This window comes from Gossypium raimondii, chromosome 5, assembly GCF_025698545.1.
Source record: "Gossypium raimondii isolate GPD5lz chromosome 5, ASM2569854v1, whole genome shotgun sequence".
NCBI lineage: Eukaryota > Viridiplantae > Streptophyta > Magnoliopsida > Malvales > Malvaceae > Gossypium > Gossypium raimondii.
The window spans coordinates 14,136,583-14,157,922 of NC_068569.1; the positions used below are offsets into that span (position 1 = coordinate 14,136,583).

At 33.0% G+C, this 21,340-nt stretch overlaps 3 protein-coding genes across 5 annotated transcripts; 1 reads left to right on the forward strand and 2 right to left on the reverse strand.

The window, feature by feature from the left end:
• Positions 1-5,946: 5,946 nt before the first annotated feature.
• LOC105771354 (uncharacterized) lies at positions 5,947-7,432 on the reverse strand. Of its 3 annotated transcripts, none has more exons than XM_012592785.2 (2): positions 7,044-7,432; positions 5,947-6,875 (listed from the first exon to the last, which is right to left on the reverse strand). In XM_012592785.2, the coding sequence occupies exons 1-2, from the start codon at positions 7,046-7,048 to the stop codon at positions 6,269-6,271; spliced, it is 612 nt and encodes a 203-aa protein (XP_012448239.1). In that variant the 5' UTR covers positions 7,049-7,432; the 3' UTR covers positions 5,947-6,268. The 3 variants fall into 3 exon arrangements, with proteins under 3 accessions (XP_012448239.1, XP_012448240.1, XP_012448241.1); XM_012592786.2 differs by having other exon boundaries at positions 5,947-6,862; positions 7,040-7,432; XM_012592787.2 differs by having other exon boundaries at positions 5,947-6,862; positions 7,044-7,428.
• Positions 7,433-10,949: 3,517 nt separating this feature from the next.
• Positions 10,950-12,725, forward strand: LOC105769656 (plastid-lipid-associated protein, chloroplastic). The gene is made up of 3 exons (XM_012590426.2): positions 10,950-11,567; positions 11,749-11,944; positions 12,184-12,725. The coding sequence occupies exons 1-3, from the start codon at positions 11,095-11,097 to the stop codon at positions 12,493-12,495; spliced, it is 981 nt and encodes a 326-aa protein (XP_012445880.1). The 5' UTR covers positions 10,950-11,094; the 3' UTR covers positions 12,496-12,725.
• A 7,561-nt stretch (positions 12,726-20,286) lies between these two features.
• Positions 20,287-20,757, reverse strand: LOC105766817 (probable transcription repressor OFP9). The gene has a single exon (XM_012586382.1). The coding sequence runs from the start codon at positions 20,755-20,757 to the stop codon at positions 20,287-20,289; it is 471 nt and encodes a 156-aa protein (XP_012441836.1).
• Between the last annotated feature and the right edge of the window lie 583 nt (positions 20,758-21,340).

The following is a 21,340-nucleotide window of genomic DNA, read 5'->3' on the forward strand; positions in this document are numbered from 1 at the left end:
AATAGATGTATACCTATACAATTCAATTCGCAATATAAGTATATATATACAATTCAATTCGCAATAGGTGTATACCTATACAATTCAATTCGACAATATAAGTATATATGTACAATTCAATTTGGCAATATAAGTATATATATACAATTCAATTCGCAATATATAACCATATATGAATCAAATTCGCAACATATAAAACATATACATTTAAATTTAAAAACATCTATTTACTTATGAACTTACCTTGTTTTTGGGATAAACGGAATGTATCGACTATTCGATAACCTTTGATTTTCCCCGATCTAAATCTGATTTCTTTTGTTCTTGATCTATATACATTCAAAATTAACTCATTTATTCATCAAATCATTCAATTCAGTCAACAAACACATATTTGGGAATTTTTACACTTTAGCCCCTAAAGTTTCACATTTATTCAATTTAGTCCCTATTTCACAAATACACAAAATTCATGCAATTTAATACCTTCCTAAGCTAGCTGAATTTTCCTAGTGCACATATCAGCTCATATTTATCATTTATTCAAACATTTAACCACACATTTTCACAAATAAATCCCTATTTGACATTTTTGTCAAAAATCACTTAACAAAATATGATAATCTATCAACAAATATCCATTTTTCATCATCAAACATTTAAAAGCTCAAAAATTCATCAATGGCACTTCACAAAAACATTGACAACTTCAAAAATTAAGGCATGGGATAGCTAGAATACAAAGCAATGATATCAAAAATGTAAAAATCATAAAAAACCGAGCTCAAAACACTTACCAATTAAGCTCCCAATCGACCGAACCCTAAAATGAACTAAATGTTTTCTTCTTCCACCATATTCAGCCAAAGAAAAATGAAATGAAGCTTAATTTTGGTTTTGTTTTAATTTAATTAAACTTAAATCACAAATTACTTAATTAACCTTAATGAAATAATATTAAATATATAATGGTTGTCCATAAATGTCCACTTACACAACCAATGGTCTAATATGATCATAAGGACCTTTGGTTTAATAAATCATAGCAATTAAAGACATTTAACATATAGAATGCCACTTTTGCATTTTACGTGAGTAAGTCTTTTTTCTCAAATTGAGCTATTAAACAATAAAATTAAATCACAAAACTTTCACGCATATATAATCACATGCTGTAAACACCAAAAATAATATTAAACTAATTTTCCGACCTCGGATTTGTGGTTCCAAAACTATTGTTCCGATTTAGCTAAAATCAGTTGTTACACACTTACTAAAGTTAAATAACCTAAATTCACTTCATCACATTCGAAAAAATCTATTTATGGATCAAGTTATCCATCCAAACTCGAAGTTTTGTCTAAAATATTAAAAAAACTGAACAAGAGTATAAGACCTAAAATATATGTTTGGACAAAAAAGGGAGTACTGTTTAAAAGCAAGCCGAGCTTGAACTTCAACATTCAAGACATGGACTCAACCCAGCCCATTCTATACTTTTATAATATATTTTTATTTTATCATATATTATGTAATTTATATCACATAAAAAGTATATATATATATAATAACACAATACTATGTAAACATTAAAAATAATGATCTAAAATAGAAATCTCATTTCAATTATATTATATATTAAAATTTATATATGCATTGGCAATTTATATTTGTATAGGTTCTCAATGACGATACATCATCTAAAATTAAATTAAATGAATTTACTTTTAAAAGTTTTGAATAATATCATATCTCCATTTAGATCACTCATCACATCAAATATCAATTAATTCATTAAATCTGGAAAATAATATTTTTGAAAATAAGGATATATTTTTAAATCTTTTACATGATTTAAACTAAAAACATTTTAATTTGTATTATTACAACCAAAGCTCCATTTGTTTTTTATATTAATGTTTTATAAAATTTTCACTCACATAGAGTGTGCAATTATATGATTAATTTGGTCTAAGTAATACTAAACACAGCCAACGGTGATTATCTTACAAATTAAAGGGCATAAAAAATATTAGAGGATTAGTTTTGAAAATGAATACAAACACATCAAGAACTGCTTGGTTTATGGATGATCAAACTTCAAATAAGGCATCTCTTTAGGCAAATGGATGGGGATGATGACAACAGTGATTTTAACGTAAAAGACGAAAGAGAATTCCAGATGCTACAACAATATTAAAGAAAAGAAAAGGAAAGAAAAGAAAGTTGTGTTTGATGCAAATCGAAAGAACCCACCACTGAGTTCAAATAAAAGAGGCCCTTGTGGTAGTGGTTGACGTTTTTGTTTTTTTTTTTTTTTATCCCAGTTCATACTGGTACTATGCATGTTACAAGAAAGCATCCATTCCATAATGAAATGATTAGGATCCATCAGAATCATATGCTTTTCCTCTTTTAACAATGTTCATAAGGTTTTGGGAGTAAGGTGGTGCTTATCCATGGTGGATATATATGGCCATCACTTTCCATGTTGTGGCATGCATTTACTTCACGTTATCATATATAGTTTTATCTATAGATGATATTTTCCCTCCCTGAGACAACGACCCATCTGATTATTCTCTGGTCTTTGTTTCTTTCACTTTTTTTTGGGTTATGTTTAGTCCTTTTCGGATGCAAATCAATGCTTGAATGCACTTAAACTAGACTTTAGTTCCTTCATTAATGTCAACTCGTCTTACGACAGAGAATAAGAGAGAAGCCGTGTTGTGTTTTGTTTTGTTTTTGTAACATTGACCATCGTTCAAGCTATCAAACTGTAAATAATAGTGGCATTACGGAAGGAAAATCTGAATAGTGACTGCAACCACCCCATCCATGTTTTTTAAGCAACTTGTAGTAGATCGCAACACTTGAAAGCTTCTCTATTTTAAACTAAATAAGTTATTAAAAATTCATAAAAAATAAAAAAATATTAAAGAAAAAGAAAAAAGCTGTTCAATTATCAGTTTAGTAAGTTTTTAGCCTAATTCACTTGATTTGTATCGATTCGCGAGTCAATTGATCCAACCCCTTATTTCAAACTAATACGCAATTGATTCTTTATTCAACCAGTCCAGCGGCTGGTCTAATACTTATAAACAATGCTAAAATATGTTATAATTAAAAAGGATACCCAAAAACTGCTATAATAATGAACATCAAGACTTATTATTGAAATTAATAAACTTTAAAGTAAAGGTATTCCTACATCGGGTGAGGTAAAGTTTATGTATGGTATTAATGTCATACTTGCTCAAGTTCGATATAAACTGAAATATAGACTTCAAATTTTGATCAAACCACTCGTATTTGTAATGACAAACCCAAATCTATTTAGGTCAATCCATAATATTTTTTTTAAATTTTAAAATATATTATTTTTAATATTCAATAATTATATATTTCTTTTACTACAATCATAAATATTTTATTAGATTTCTAAGAATAAGCAATTTAATGTAGTATATATATTTAATTTTCATATAAAATATATTATAAATTTAAAACGGATTAGAATGAGCTTGAATTTTAATATTGAAACTTCAATTTAATTCATATTTTAAATAAATTTAATTTTTATCTAAACTTATATTTTAAAACCAATAATTTTATTCAAATCTTTTAAAATATCGGATGAACTTCCGAGTTAGGATAAATAAATAACAGCCACTAGCAAGACAGCAAGTCAACTCTAACAAAATATATATTAAATTAACGAATCTTGAGATGAATACATTAAATTATTTTTATATAAAATTAATTAATTACCATTATCTAGAAAATTTTAATGGAAAAAATGTTATAACGTATAAAAATTCATCTAAATTGTAACATTATAATTAAATTAAATTAATTAATATATACTTAGATAAAAAATTATTAAAACAGAAACATAAAATAAAAGAGAGGATATAAAATATAATTATCATTTATAAAATTAAAAAAAACTTATAGCTAATGAGTACTTAGCTAAATAACAAGATTGAGGTCCTAAGAATTTTAATATTTTAGGTTCGAGTTTCACTTTATGTAAACTATGTGTAGATTTTAGTCTTTGTTTATTCTAATTTAAGTAACATGATATTAGTTGTATCATGTTTTATAATGATTAGTTTTAATTATAGTTACTCGAATGTATTTTTTGTAATTACAATTATGATTATACGTGTAATTTAAAAAAAAATATTATAGGAGGAGGGCTAAGCCTTTCCAATAAAGTTATCAATGGAGTTAAGTTTAGCAATAAACTCGAAAATTTTGATGCTTCCTTCTATTACATTAGGTTAAGAAACAGTCACTTGCCTCGCTACATTAATCTCGTTCTATGAATTTAATTTCCGTTCTTTAGATTAAAATACAAGTTTAGTACTATTTACATTTTTTATTTAGTTATAATTAAAGGCTATTTTCTGTAGTGTGATTAATCTCTTTATCGTAAATATTTTTCGAAAAGATAAATGAGAATCGAAACTCTGATCACATACTAAAAGATGAAATAAGCAACCATCTTTTAACTATGGACTGAGCTTTACGAACCAACTTGGATTCTCGTTTAGTTCCATCTGGGCTTTATGAACCAACTTTCATGCTCGTCACTTGCTAGGCTTCGGCCTCGCCTCACGGGCTCACACTACGTACACATTGACTCTGGCGAATCTCTACCTTTAGCAAACTGGGCTCAAGTTTTTGAGCGTTAATGAAGCCCATTAAAGTGGGTTCTGCCTACAATCTGCACTATAGATTTGCAATTATCGAAGGTCCAAATCTTTGCATTCATATCGAAACATATAACTACAGTGAGTTGATAGTTTTGGACACGGCCCGTAGTTAAAAATCGCACCATTAACGTTAAGCACATATGACCCTCGCTTGAGTTATATTATGAATAAATCTTGAATTTAAGATTTATTCGTTCAAATAATTGATAGTTTTGGACACGGCTTACGGTTAAAAATCACACCATTAACGTCAAGCACATATGACCTTCGCTTGAGTTATATCATGTACATGATAAATGAATAAATCCTAAATTTAGGATAATTTATCTTAGGTTATGTTGAGTGTATTATTCATTCAAATAATTATATATATATATATATATATATTTTTAAAAGTTAATGCAGTTTCCATTTATTTTTCAAAATTAAATTTATAGATAACATAATAAATTTTTTTTTCATAAGATTGTTGTTTCAGCATCCCTCCCTCCTAAACTCATATCCCATCAAATCCAATAGCTCTTCTTCTCAAAAATCCCCACTCGAAAGTTCCTGAAAACTCTACAATCGATTTCTTACCCAAGAAAGCATCCAACTTTAGTTTTGTTCAAACTACATCATTTTAGTAAAGCTTCTTTTTTTGTTTAGATCTCAAATTGTGTATAAAGAATGAAACCAATAAAATCCCTAATTCAGCCAAACTCTTTCTTTCTTTTATTATTATTATTATTCAATCATGGCAAATGCAGACTGTCATTTGGTTGGTCAAAATTTGGACGTGGCTCTCTTCTCAACCAGTGATGAATGGATCTATAGAGCTTTTTTAAACTTCAGCTTGCATACTAGATTTAAACGTATTTTCCATGGAAAATGACATCGGTTCTACATTGGCATTAGACTGAGTGGTTTGATGATCGTGGGTGAGGAAAGAGAGAATAAAAAACAATTTAATTTAAATTTAATATATTAATTTCATGCTTTGATTAGCTCTACATGTTGACTTCTTCTTCTTCCCTTTTTCTTTTTAGTTGTTGATTCAAATGGGTTTTGATAGAAATAAAATTAATGGGTGATACAAAGGTAGAACGATTAAATTAATTAAAAGGAAATTTTTTAAACAAGGTTAAAATCTCTTTAATCTATAAATAAAAGGATAATGTGTACCTACATCCTCTTATATTAATAATACTCATGTCAAATAAATTAAGAAGGATTAAAATCTAAGTTTTCACTGCTAAATATTTAGCAAGCGGAAATTAAAATTAAGCCGTAATTGTTATATACATAAAATATAAATTGGGAAATGAATAATGGCAGTTATAATAAAACTTAAAACTTTCAAGTCAACTTTTAAGTAATAAAATAGTAGTAGAATAGAATATATTTCACATCATATAATATAATATGCCCCATTCCTAGAGTAAAAGTGAAATTCCCCCTTGGTCAGCCTTAGCCTTGCATGACATCTGATCTCGAGGCACTAGCACCATCGTCGTCGTTGATCAGTGTCTGATCACCCAGTCACCATCATCATGATAATACACGACTTAGAAAATGTCAAGAATCTCGAGGATTGAACGGTTGCAGAGGGGACAACGCCCTCGATTCAACCACAGTTCCCTCGAACACATCCTGCAAAAAGTGTGTCCACATGGGATAAACGCCGCACCTTTCTTCCTCCCCATGCACACGCAGCACGTTGAATCATTCCCAATCTGCGCGCCACCTTTCCCCTCCTCTTCTTCCTCCTCCAACAGCCTCATCAACGACACCCTAATCGGCGTCCCTGGCGCTCTAATCCCCACGTCACCTCCCTCCCGTGCCGGCACTGCCCGAAAATGTCGCTCCGCTGCTAAAGCCTCCGCCAGATTCATGCCCGACGAAACGGGAGCCGGGTTAATGCAACCTGGATCCGGGTTGTGACCTGGGTCTACTCGTCCTTCAGCTCCAACAATACCGTCGTCCGTGACGCTCATTTCGGTTGACCCAAAACCCCATGCGGTCCCACAACAACCCATGACTTTAAATCCTAGCCGTTCCTTGAAACTCCTCCATCTCCTCCTTTCCCTATCTACACCGTCCATTTGTTCTCTAAGAAATCTCAGGATTGTTCTTGCTTCCCTCTCCCTCTGCAATGATTCCTGCAACAACGCACTGAGTTGACTCATATTTTTTTTTTTTAGTAATTAACACGATTACGGCAAAAGCAAAGAAAACCCAGAAAACAACTAGGAAACCAACAAAGAAGAATACAAAAGAATAAGGTGTTTTAAGCAAAGGGAAAAAAGAGTGTGAAGATTGTTAAGGAGGAGGCATACGTACAGCATGGAAGTCCCGTGAGCTTATTACTCGAAAAACAAACAATTAAGAGAATCCCACCTCTGGCATTGACTCACACTGCTGAAAATGACAGAATGAAACAAAATGGGTACTACATAAAACTGGTTCCCCAGAGTTTGTACTTTAGAGCGTACCGCTCCTCCCTCATTGCCAACGGTATTAAGCTTTCCAAATTTCCGTTAGGAACACGGAGATGGGGCAAGAAAGAAAGAAAGAAAGAAATGAGGAGGGTTGCTTATGGGGGGAATGGCTTTTGTTGGAGTTGGTGGGTGTTTAGTTTTGGAATTTGATTAGTTTCTAATTGGTTGGGTTTAATTATTCAGATTGGACTAATTTTGGTTTTTGTCGTTCGCCGGCCAAAAACCAAAGTCAAAGGGTTGCTGCAACCGACGTCTCCGTTTGCCAAGTGTTTCATTTTGCATGAAAATTCCTTTTCTGCTATCCTTTTCGTTTGTTAGCTTTTTGAAACAAACAAAACCTTCTTATTCTAAATATTTAAGTTTTGGATAACTTGGATTTAATTATAAAATTAATTAGATATACAACATGGGGATAAATTAAGTTGAAATGTTGAATAAATAAATCAACATTGCTTCTGCATGCATTTTTATCAAGGAAAGCTAATTTCCCTGAGTTTGTGCAATGCATGGAAGTGATACTCCTTCCACTCTCGGACAATTATATATTTATATCTAAACGAAATAGTCCAAATTAACTCTCTCTGTCTCTCTCTATATAGATAATAAACAATCAGGCTATCAGTTTCCAATGAGGTGGAGCTCATATGAGCTGCAAACCTCTTCTTCCGGGTGTGAGAGATTGATGAATTTTTAAAACAGAACTGAAAATAATAAATGTTGCCCCCATGCAATAGTCCAAACCTCTATAGGTCAAGTCAAATAAAAAACAAAGAATGATTGGTGCATCAAGTCTGCAATGTATTATTTATCCATCAACATGGAAGCCACCGAAGACTAAACACAAAGGCATCTCTGTTTATCTCTCGCCAATTCCTCCTTCCGACCTCACCATATGGCCCACAATTGCAATTTTCAAACCCTCACGCTGCGAGTAGTATAATCCCAGGACACGAAAATTTGAGGTTTCACCATATAATATACATTTGTAAACATCTAAATTTATATTTGCGGATAGGCAGAGCTGGAGAAGGAAGAAGAGGTGTCTAGAGTCTTTAGACAAGTTTTGCTACTACTCGGGTCACAAAGGTCTTCATGGGTTGGAAAAGCCTGATTTCAGAAAAAAATTAAGTCCGAGTTTTTCACCTAAATGATCCATTTAACAGTTTTAAAATAATAAAATATTTTTAGTTAAATTTAAACTTAATTACAAAAATATATAAATATTAATATAAATTTATTACATAATTTTTAAATTTTTTGAATAATGAAGTAGGTTGGGCCGATCCAAGGTTTAAAAAACTAAACCAAATCCAACTCACAGGCTGCACAACCCATAAAACCCTCTTGTCACAAAATAAATTTAAAAAAAAAAACACATTTTCTTCTCCATGAATACTGATCCTAACTTGACCCTCGATTTTGAAGGGTTAATGATTTTGGAGAGGTCTTTGGTAATTCCTCTCCTCCATAAGAGTTCAATATGTTCTTCAGATGGTTCGCAAAAAGCTGAATGGATGAGATATTTTAACTTTTTCTTTGGTTGGCCGGATTATTTTAGGGAAATTGATTCTATTGTTCCAAACTATTTTATGCAAACTGCTTTGATTTCGATTTGGTTATCTGATGAAATAGAAAAGACTGTGAGGAATTTTTATTTGGAGACTTATTAATGGAACTAGAAAGTATACTCTCGTTAATTGGGAAAGCTGCTGCCAACAATTAGCAAATGAGTTGGATTGCGTAGATCGAGGATCCCAGGAGGTTTGTTGGAATTGCATTGATAAAAGAAATTACTCATTTGTATGGAGCTCATTAGCTAGCTAATGTATGGCGTTTGATTGGAGAAAATATCAGTTGGTCCATAAGCAACGAGCTAAAACCCAAAATATGGAGCGATACATGAATTGAAACCTTTGAATGATCATCGAACTGATGGATAAAGGGGAGAGGAGGACCTTCGTGTTAATGAATGCCATGGTTGCTAGCATTGAGGATTGGAATTCGAGGATAAATTGAATCATTTTGCTGTTCTTGCAATAGCGGGAAATCAACCCACTAAGTGAGAATGTAGGCCTAGTTATTTGTACCTGGCGTTGATCTGAGTAATGGACGTTTTCAACAACTGATGCTTATAAATTTTTAACCAAGAATCTGGGAGCAGCCTAATAAGTTATGGCAACTAATATGGGGGAGTAAAAGTCCACATCGTGTTAAGCAATTTATGTGGCTAGTGCTTAAAGGTAAGCTTCTCGCAAATGTCAAAAGGAATCGACGGTAACTCACTGACGATGCTCGGTGCGAGATTTGTGGAGACAACCATGAATCAACCCTCCACGTGACCCGAGATTGTCCCAATGCAGCCAGCATATGGAGGAAAGTTGCGCCTCACGAGAAAACTTTCAGTTTTTTTTTTTTTTTTAATTTTATTTCTTCACTACTCGATTGGGTTAGTGAGAACATTCAAAAATACTCACAATATTATGTTTGATAATTTGAATTGGACACACTCTTTTGTATTCTTTGCTGGAAAATATGGAAGCATAGAAATTTGCTTGTGTTTAGAAGAGACCATTATGGTTCCTATAACACTCATGCGCAAGGCATTGCTAGCTTAGGCAAAGTCAGTGTTCAACAGTAGTGTTACGAGCAGCCACCAGGCTGTTAAAACTGTAAAGCTTGTGCCTTGTTGGCTGGTTAGCTCATGCATTTGGTTGGATGAAATTGAATTCAGATGAAGCATTGAAGGGAATTGACTTGAGAGACTCCTCAGGTCGATGGTTAATGGGAAACAATCCAAACACTGGTTCTTGTTCAGTTACTAAGTTGGAATATGGGCTGGCATTGGAGATGGGTTTTTCACTGGGAATCCATATGCCGAATGAGAAGAATGCTCTGGTTAGGAGTATTAACAAACTATGCATTTAACTAACTGTGATATAAATGTTCTTAAGCCTTATGTAATAACTGCTGCATAGTTTTGTGCTGTTAGAGCAAAATAGGTAAAAGAAATCATAAATTATATATTCAAGTGTGTGATATTAAAATTATGCAGATGATTGAAATCTGATTTGATAACAAAATTGCATCATCCCCATCTCTCCTTATCAGCATTTATGCTAAGTCCACTGCTACAAATTATAGCCCCGAATGTCCACCCACTCACATCACTTCCAAATTCAACACACTATGGAAGCGCCCCTAAAACTGAAGCACCAAATTCCTTATAAACTCTGTTGCTTCAGTCAGAAGGACTGCTCTGCTGACAAAGATTTACCCTAAATATGTTACACCCATTGATTGAACATTAATTGGAAACCTAACTTGTCTACCCAACTTCACTTTCTTGTCTACCCAATCTCGTTTTCTATTTTCTCTCCGAACATTTAAATCTTTTTCAGTTTTGTAATTGTAGATCTATTAAACATTATTAAATAATTTTTCTGAGAAAAAGAAAAATTCTAGAATCCCCTATCATTTTGTCTAGTATACCAATCATATAACCGGTTTCAACTTTCAATTCAAAGGAATAGGTTGGGAGAGAGATATTTTAGGGTTAGAAGGTTCGAGGAGTGGTTTTCACGCCAATAAGGCTCACTTGCCATTGCAATTTGCCGACACATCACAAGTTACTGAATTCAATTGCGATACACAATCCCTCCTCACCACTCGCCCTTCTTTTTTGTTGTCTTCTTCCTGCAAGACTCCACGTGTCAAAAACATGGACATGACAAGCATAAAATCTCCCCCAAGATGCTCATTGACAATTATTTAGGACATTACGCCGTGGTTTTCTTTTAATTTGGTCACTGTTGAAATTGTATGGTCATACTTGCATATATCGATCTCCCCTGTTTTCTTCTCTGTAAATTTTATAACTTGGAACCTAGACACCCATGGCTACTGTTTCTCAATTGAATAACTTTCCATGCAAGACCTTCTTAATAACCCCACAAAACAGTAACTTTACCTCAAAACTTCCGGTTCTGCCTCTAAACTCTACAAAACCAACTCAGAATTCGATCAAGAAATCTCAATTTTTGACCCAGAAATCAGTCCAGCCAAGGCCTGTTTTCCAGGTCCGTGCTTCGGACGCCGACGACGAATGGGGCCCGGACAAGGAGGAGCCAGTTGTAATCGAGAGTCCTGGAGTGGCCGTGGCGGAAGAGAAGAAGCCTGACGATGCGGGGGAAATAGAGAGCTTGAAGAAAGCTTTGGTGGATTCGTTTTATGGGACGGATCGTGGCTTGAAAGCTAGCAGTGAGACCAGAGCTGAGATTGTTGAGCTTATAACTCAGCTCGAGGCCAAGAACCCGACTCCAGCACCAACTGAGGCTTTGCCTCTTCTCAATGGCAAATGGATTCTCAAGTAAGTTTTTTGTCTTGCCCTTGCCGCCAATAAAAAAACTTTGGTTGATGGACTTTGGTTAATAGACTTATATGTAACTTAGACCAAAGAAAACTATGAAAAATAAAATCATAAAAAAAGCACACGTAGTGTTGGACAATCTAACGCATGCTGATGTTTGATGTATTGAATTGTGGTTCAGGTACACATCATTCCCGGGTCTGTTTCCACTGTTGTCAAGGGGTCAATTTCCTTTAGTTAAGGTGGAGGAAATATCACAGACCATTGATGCCGAAAGTCTCACTGTGCAGAACTCTGTTCAGTTCGCTGGACCATTGGCCTCAAGTTCTATTAGTACCAGTGCTAAATTCGAGGTTCGAAGCCCCAAACGTGTGCAGGTATGTTCTTTACCGATCTACTTTTCTTCTGTTAAAACTAATAGTGAAGTTGTTTTTGTCTTTCACAACAAATATTTGGAACGTAACTGAGCCTATCTGGTGTATCTAAGTTTTCTTTAATCATGACTATGCTAGTAGAGGAAACTGCTATGCTTTGCTTAATGCAAAAGAAATTAAAGATCTGGACTTTGGATGTAACTTAAAAATTTACTCTTGTTTCTTTATGAATATTTATGCAGATCAAGTTTCAAGAAGGCATAATTGGAACTCCCCAGCTGACAGACTCCATAGTGTTACCAGAAAATGTGGAATTTCTAGGACAAAAAATTGATCTCACTCCTATTAAGGGCTTGCTGACCTCTGTGCAAGACACAGCTTCATCTGTTGCAAAGACCATTTCCAGCCAACCGCCATTGAAGATCCCATTATCAAACAGCAATGCTGAATCATGGTTGCTTACAACATACCTTGACGATGAACTGCGGATTTCAAGGGGAGATGCTGGGAGTGTGTTTGTGCTCGTCAAGGAGGGCAGCGCTCTCTTGAACTAAACTCTGGGTTCCGGTTCTTCTTCTTCCTCAGCTATGTATTAGAGTTATCTGTTGTCGTGGTTTTTATTAAGACAGAATGTCAGAACTATACACTTATATGGGTAATACATGGTCATGGACTCTATTTGTTGTAACACTTGGTTCCAACTTGCTGTCTCAAGCAAGGAAGAGTTGGTATATACTACTTGAAACATATATACATATCATCTATATATATGCCTATTCATGTATCTTCGACCAAATGTTTCAGGCCTTCACTCCGGAACAGCACCAAAGCAAACCGACCACATTGTCGTCCCACTTTCCATTTTTCCCTTCTGAAAGCTAGATAGACACCCTTAAGTGACGGATGTGCGGACAAACTTTATATCTCACCTTATGATACTTTTAGCTCACTAATCAGTTATTTATTATTAATCTTCTTGAATACGAGATTAATTGGTACATTTCCTGGTGCAAAGAAAGATGAATGTTTTGGGTAGTCTTGAAAATTTATTATTGATGTTTCTGCATGTATGTATGCTGTTATATGTGGATCTGTGAGGAAAACCTACGAAGAAAGGCAGGTTATTCGTATCATTGGCATGGTCTTAATTCGACTCTGTGTATCCTTAACTCCAGGCGTTAAAGTAGGGAAGTTATAACCAAGGGCACAAAGATCAACATCAATCTGCACAACAACGGGTGAAGAACACCCTTATACATGCATAAGGCTTTATTTATTGTCTGAAATGATTAGGTCAGCATACATACACTGATACACAAGGATAAAACCTGATTGTAGGCTGCAATCAAATTTGATAAATAGAAAATATTGAAATATATAAAGAGAGGAGTCTATGCTTGTTATCTCTTATGCCAGGGAAAGCAAAAGCATGAAGAGGTTTTGTTGGTATATTGAAAGATATATTGAAAGCACACTATAGTCTATTGTATTGTTCATATTATATAGCAAAAAAATAACAAAAACCTACAAGACTTACTCCTAAAAAACATGCCACAAACACTTAACTTACTCCTAAAATCATGTAACAAAAATTTAAATCCCTAAAACTTGGTCTACATACTTATTATTAAGCAAGTCTAAGGCACATCCTCAACACTCCTCCTTGCATTAGTAATTGCAAAAACCTAATTTATTTCTTAAAACTTTAAATCTAACTTTTGAAAGAGCCTTGGTTAATATATCTGCAATTTGATCTTTAGTCTTGCAAAAAATAGACTTGATTTCACCAATTTTTTGTTCTTCTTTCAAATGATATCTATCAATCTTGTTGTACTAGGCCCTAGAAGTTTGTTTAAGACCACATGAGGCATTATTTAATGTGTAGACTTTCTCCTCCTGTCCCTTGACTTGGAATGCCTCGGGTTACTTTTCTCTCATTACTTCAATCCGTTTGTCATCCTTCTCAACTTCTTTAAACTTAGCAGACTCAAATACAACAATATTTCACTTTTCATAAATTTTAGATAAAGATTTTGTGTCACGAACTGGAACATCATCGGTGTTGTCATCAAAGTATTGAGGAGTCTCTAGCAATTACTTCATTGTTGACTTCTCCTCCATTAGATTTAGAGCAAAACTTTTCGCTTTCATTTTTACTTTGAATACATTTCTACCTTTTGAGTCTTTGATCAAACACCATTTGTCTTCAAATATGATCTTGAATCCTTTTTCAATCAACTGCCCAACACTTAGAAGATTTTGGTCAATATTAGGCACATATAGAACATCAATTATGTGTTTCAAACTTGTTAAACTTTCAATAATCATTCCTTTTCCCTTAACTGGAATAAACTCATCATTTCCAATTTTTATTTTGGAAATGATAGTTTTATCAAGTTCTTTAAAAAGTGTTGGGTCATTGGTCATGTGATTTGTGTAGTCGCTATCGATCAACCAAGAATCATTGGAGAAACATGTCGCCACAAAAAGGAACTCATCTTCTTATTGCTCAATTGATGCTTTTGCCTCTTCATGTTATTGAGACTTACAGACCCGTTCTATGTGCCCAATACTACCACATTTTCTCTTTGGAGAAACATGTTTCGTTGTTGTTATTATTGCTGGTCTCATCTTTAATTTTCTTGTTTTTGCCTCCTGAATTTTCAAACTTTGCTCGAAAAGCACCCTCTACTGATGCTTCTTGTTTCATCTTTGTAACACCCCAAACCCAACCTAAACGTTATGGCCGAATCTGGCAATGTCACATTGTAACACCCCTTACCCGTATTCGACGCCGGAATAGGGTACCAGGCATTACCAAAACACATACATTTATAAACGTATTAAACTGAGTTATAAAATTTCATACAAATAAAAACTTTCAAAATATTATCTTCGAATCGCTAATTAGGGCTTACAAGGCACAATATATATACTCATTCGATCCAAGCCTTATAGCTATCACCATTTGTTCATTTCATAGCCATATATGAACTTATAATCCTTCACTTTCTTGTCATATGAATTTATCAATTATTACTTGCTTTTCGCAAGTACCTGAATTGATCCGTATCATTTCATATTCTCGTATTGTCATATTTTTCCTATTAAACCATTGTAATATATTAAATATTCAATATCTTGTAAAGATTCGTTAATCTATCCCATATACTTTCACACAGATTAATTCACAATTCACAAGTCTTATCATTTCAAAGCTTGTAAGACACATGTACAAATCTATACTAACTCGTATGAGTCTCATACTCATTCATATGCTCAATAAATCCGTTAAATCATTTCAACATCGAAGAATCCACATTATGTCAAAAACAATACTAATAACAATCATAAATCTTTTCATATTAATTTCATATATCACTTACTGAACTTCAAATATCATTTCATAAATATGTAATTCACTAACACATCTTGCCATATACAATATCCAATTGGTGAAATCACTTAATTGAATTCAACTTCAACAATCACAATAAATCTATCACTTGAGTGTGAGTCCATGTAACACTTACAAACTTTGTCAAATTAGCGAACGTCTTATGGAATTGAGTACTTTATTTTCTCGATGCCATAGTCCAACTATGGTCTTACACGTAATCACATGACATATACCGATGCCATAGCCCAGTTATGGTCTTACACGGAATTGCATATCACTTATTGTCATGGTCCATCCATGGTATTTTCCGTCAATTCGTCTTTATCACTGAACGAAAGTACTCAACCCTGCGTTCTACTCAATTTGAACTTTCTTTCCAATTTATCTATCTTTCTCAACAATCATAATTCAACCATGAATATATATATATATATATATATATATATATATAGAATAATACATTATGTCATGCATAATACTAACAAATAATTGTTTGGTTTCATCCATATGAATTTACAATTCAATTCATAATAACTAATTGAAAAGAAACATTATGTCATTTCTAATTCAACGTTTATCAAATATAATCGCATATGACCAATTTATATACAAATCATTCATATATTTTATTTTTCCTCCTCCTCCTCTCCATTCCACATCCTTAATGTACATAACACTCTTATAAATAACATTTTCTATAATTTTACTATTCACTCACATGTATATTCAAAGCTATATATTTGAGTCAGAGTTATTAAATTATTTTTATCTGGAGCTACAGAGCTCCAAATTAAGATCCGTTAATTTTTCCTGAAACTAGATTCACATATCTTCTTACTATAAAATTTTCAGAATTTTTGGCTTAGCCAATAAGTACAGTTTATTCTTTAAAGTTTCACATGTTTCACTGCTCGACAGTTCTGACCTCTCTTCACTAAAAATTAATTATCTCAATGTCCAGAATTCGGATGGTACTTACGTTTATTTCACTTGAAAATAGACTCATTCAGGGTTCTAAACATATAAATTTTAGCCCGTAATTATTTTGTTACAATTTTTAATAATTTTCCAAAGTCAGAACAGGGGATTCCAAACTCATTCTGACACTGTCTCACTAAACTTAAAATATATCAAAATATATAAGTCTTTTGCTTGCTCTGTTTCTTTTATGTAAAAATAAACTTATTAAGATTTCATTTCATATCTTATTCACTCTCTAATTCGATTTCCACCATTTTTTGTGATTTTTCAAAGTTACACAACAGTTTCTGTCTAAAACTATTTTGTTGTTAATTCTACTATTTCATAATTTCACTTTTTCACTTTCGATCACTATTCATTTCAATTCCACACATATATTCATCATTCAATTACACTTAATCGTTACATGATCTCATGTATTTTCACTTAGTCAATTTCCTGTTAAACACTCGGAATATACACAGATACATAGAGAATTAGCACATAAGTGTCACACTGATATGTAGCCGAAGCTACCATTGATACGTAGTCAGTGGTAGCCGTAGCTACCACTGAAATGTAGCCGAAGCTACCACTGATCAATAACACTGGAAATGTCCACGGGCCTGCTCACACAAGCTATCAGGTGTCTGCAACACATGCTAGATCACCCAGCACCCGAGACTCACTGTAACATTGTAACATTGGTCTCCAGTGACATGTCACTTGTATCCACTTCTATTCTTAAGTTCAACCTGGAATTTACACTTAACACATTATTTTAAACACTTTATCACTTGAATAATTCATGAAAAATTTTCCTTCCACATTCAATATTAATTCACATATCAAATATAATTCACAATTTATAAAAATATATTGCTATTATTTACACATAACTTATTTTAGTACAACAATATAAAAATTTAGCAATTTAGTCTTTAATCTTTTCTTTTCTCTGATCAAGGTCGATTTCACTTCTTTCTTGATATATAATAACACATTTGACTTATTTAATACTCACATTTATCAAAACAGTCCTTGACTCAAACTTTGGCAAAATTACAATTTTGCCTCTAAACTTTTACATATTTACACTTTTACCCCAAAGCTCGTAAATTAAAATTCATCCCTTATTCTTATGTATTATGACATGCTGAACATTTTTCCCTTCTATGGCAACATCGAATTCCCACTCTAACACTTACTTATGAACATTAGGTATTTTTACCGATTATGTTGTTTTACTCGTTTTCACTTAAAATCGCTTAGCAAAAGTTGTTTAACATAATTTCAAGCTTCATATTTTACCATAAAAATCAAAATAAACACATTTCACCTATGAGCATTTTTCCAAATATAAACCCTAGGTTAAATTATTGCTAGAATAAGCTAAATCAAGTTACCGGGACTCCAAAAACGTAAAGAACATTAAAAACGGGGCTTGAAATCACTTACTATGGAGCTTGGAAGTTTGAAAACCCTAATGGCTCCCCCCTTGTGAAATTCAGCCAAGGCTTGAAGATGGACAATTTTTTTGGCTATTTTGACCTTTTTAATTCTTTTAATTACTAAATGACCAAAATGCCCCCAACTTAAAAATATCCTATTTCACTTATCTCATGTAGGGGTAAGCAAAATTCGATTTGACTCGAAAAAATCGAAAAAAATTTCGAATTTCGAGTTAAACGAATCGAGTTATTCGAATCAACTCGAATTTTTTTTTCAAATTTCGAGTTCGAATCGAGTTGAGTTTTCGAATTCGAATAACTCGAATAATTCGAATAATTCGAATATTAAACTATAATATTTTACATTTTTACCCTAAACTCCCAAACTTTTTACTTTTCCCTCAAAACTTTTACTCTTTCCCACTTTCCCCCCAAAACTTTTACTTCCCTCCCCTCCCAACCTTCCAATCTACCCAAAATTCATTTCCCACCAAAATTTTACTCTCCCATTTACTTTTTCTCAAAATTTTACTTCCAAAAACCCTCAAAACCTTTTATTTTTCCCCAAAATTTTTACTCCCTCCCACTTTTTCCCTAAAACTTTTATTCACTACCCATCCCACCTCTCATCTACCCCAAACCCTCCCCCCTCCAATTTTTTTTTAATATTTTCCCTCCAAAATTTTACTCCCCCTATTTACTTTCTCTCAAACTTTTATTTCCCAAAACTTTTTATTTTCCCTCTAAACTTTTACTTCTCACCCTTTACTCTCAAATAAAAAATCAAAATTATCCAAAAAAAAATCACTAAACTAATAATTTTATTTATATATACTATTTATATTATTAAATTAAATTTCACATTTTATATTATTTATATTATTGAATTGTTTAGTCATATTGAATATTTATATTAAAATTGAATTATTAATTATGCCATAAAATATTCGTGTTAAAATTTTAGGATGGTATCAATTTCATATTTTATTTTTAAAACAACTTTTATTAAAAATCATATTTTTACATTTAATATATTTTTAATTCCAAAATATATAGTAACAAGAATCAAAATAATTGAAACAACTAAGCAAGCAAAGAAGCTAACCAAGATATAAAAATTTAATAAATAAATTATGAGGTGATGAAAGTTAATAAAAATTTGATTAAGATAGACAAATTTTATTACGATGGGTGACAGTAGTTATAATGACCTAAAATTATTTTTTAAAATTTAACTCGAACAAATATATTCGATTCGATTCGATTCGATTCGAATTCCATCTCACTCGACTCGATTCGAGAAAACTTCAAATAAAGTTAGGATGATAAAATGATATTCGAAAACTCGATTAACTCGAAAATTTTCAATTCGATTCGATTCGATTCGATCGAATGCTCACCCCAATCTCATGTCCATTTTTGTACAACAAGTTAACCAATGGTCTAATTTCCATTTAAGGATCTCTAATTTAAAATTTCATAACAATTGAACACTTTTAACATGTAGAACTCAACTTTTGCACTTTTTACAATTTAATCATTTTTACTAAATTGAGTGCCCAAATGTCGAAATTTTCGAACAAAATTTTTACAAAATCATTCGATGAAATCGTAGACCATAAAAATATAACAAAAATATTTTTTTTTCTCGTCGGATTTGTGGTCCCGAAACCACTGTTCCGACTAGGCCCAAAATCGGGCTGTTACAATCTTTCTCTTTTGTTTTGGAGCCTGTAATGCATTCACTAATTCTACCAATGATATACTTGAAAAATCCTTAGATTCTTCTAATGAAGAAATTTTAGACTCATATTTTTCAGACAAAGTGACAAGAATTTTTTGCACTATTTGATATCGGAAAAATCCTTACCTAACAATCTTACCTTGTTTACTACGCCCTCCAACTTGTCAGAATAGTCTTTAATAGTTTCTGTCTTCTTCATTTTCATCATTTCAAACTCGCTGATTAGATTGAGCATTTGCATATTTTTTGTTCTTTCATTGCCCTCGTATTCTTTCTTGAGCTAGTCCCAAATTATTTTTGCTGACCCCAAATTCATGATTCTTGTAAATATTTTGGAAAAGACATGCTTTAGCTTTAGACTTCCTTGTCTTCTTCTCTTTGTGAGTCTTCAGTTAATTCATCGTTGGATTTGCTGGCAAAAACGGAACATCATAGTTTCTTCTACTGCTTCCCAAATATCCATTGCATCAAGATAGACTGTCATTCTAACAGCCCAAACTTAATAGTTACCACTATAAAAGATTGATGGAACAATATGAGAAAACGTTATGTCAATTTCTCTCAACTCATAGATCCGATAAGATAAAAGCTCAGATACCAACAGGTTTTTATGCTGCGCTATCCATCATTATACACTGCTCATTATTATTTATTTACTTAGCCAGAGTTACTGGAAAACCCCAGCTTAATAAATACTCATCCATGCACATTATACATTGCTCATAATTATTCAAGACTAGTAGACCATTTCTCTGAGGAAAAATATATAAAAAAGAATCGCGTTTTCTTTTCAATGGCGTTTACAACATAAGAACAAATTAGTGCAAACTTCATGGAAAACTTCTAGTATAATTCCATGATACTCCTCTGAATTCATAGATACATAATAATTCAAGAGGTTGCGAAGGTCCTTTGGCTCTTGAATCCGGTTCGCCTTAATCATCTCGACCATAGACTTACTAAAATCTTCTCTTGGATCGTAAGAACACTTCTCCATGGCTACCATAACAATGAATTTAGTCCCTTCACTACTTTGCCGCCTTCTTTCGACATTATGCCTTGTCTCCTGCCTTTCTCTGATCATTTGGTCTAATCTCTCTTGAACCATGGCGTGTGCTAGACTCGATATTGATGCGTATCGATCTGAATTGGAGCTTTCTGCTTCTTCTGAAGAAGAGACACTAAGCCTGCAACTGCAGCACAATGCCTTGCATCCTCTCTGTTGAAGCCCTTGCTGCTTGTGTTCTTTGGAGGCTTTCATCTTCTAGCATGGACGTGAACCTTTGAAGCAAAAATTTGTGCCAAAATAATCATTTATGCTCATTAGGCAAGTGGGTTACGTTAAGCATGATTGTGTCTTGAGTTTGAGACAATTAATACCTAAAAGATTAGGGATAGTTGGGAGGCTATTAGGGAACATTTTTATTTGTTAATTAAGCTTATGTTCATCATGTGGGCTAATTGATCTTTATACTACTATCCTTTATAGGTAGTGTTAGGTGGCATAGTTATCAAAATGGAAAGAACAGGGTCCATGAATGATGAACCCTTCAAATTGGTCCTTTATTTTATAAGTTTAGGGTACTAGCTTTAGAATTAAAGACAAATGGCAACCATAAAATAGTTTTGGTTGGCTTCACATTCCTTATGGGAAACTGGGATTTAGCCATTATTTCTCATGGACCATATAGCAAACATATCAGTTAAAACTATAATGATGCAAGTCTGCTAGTAGAAAAATGTTGCCAACTACCCTGATCTGAAAATAAACCTGATCCACTGTGATATCAGAACAGAAGAATTAGCCCCATGAACTCGTCCTAGTGTGTACTAAAGGCTGTTTC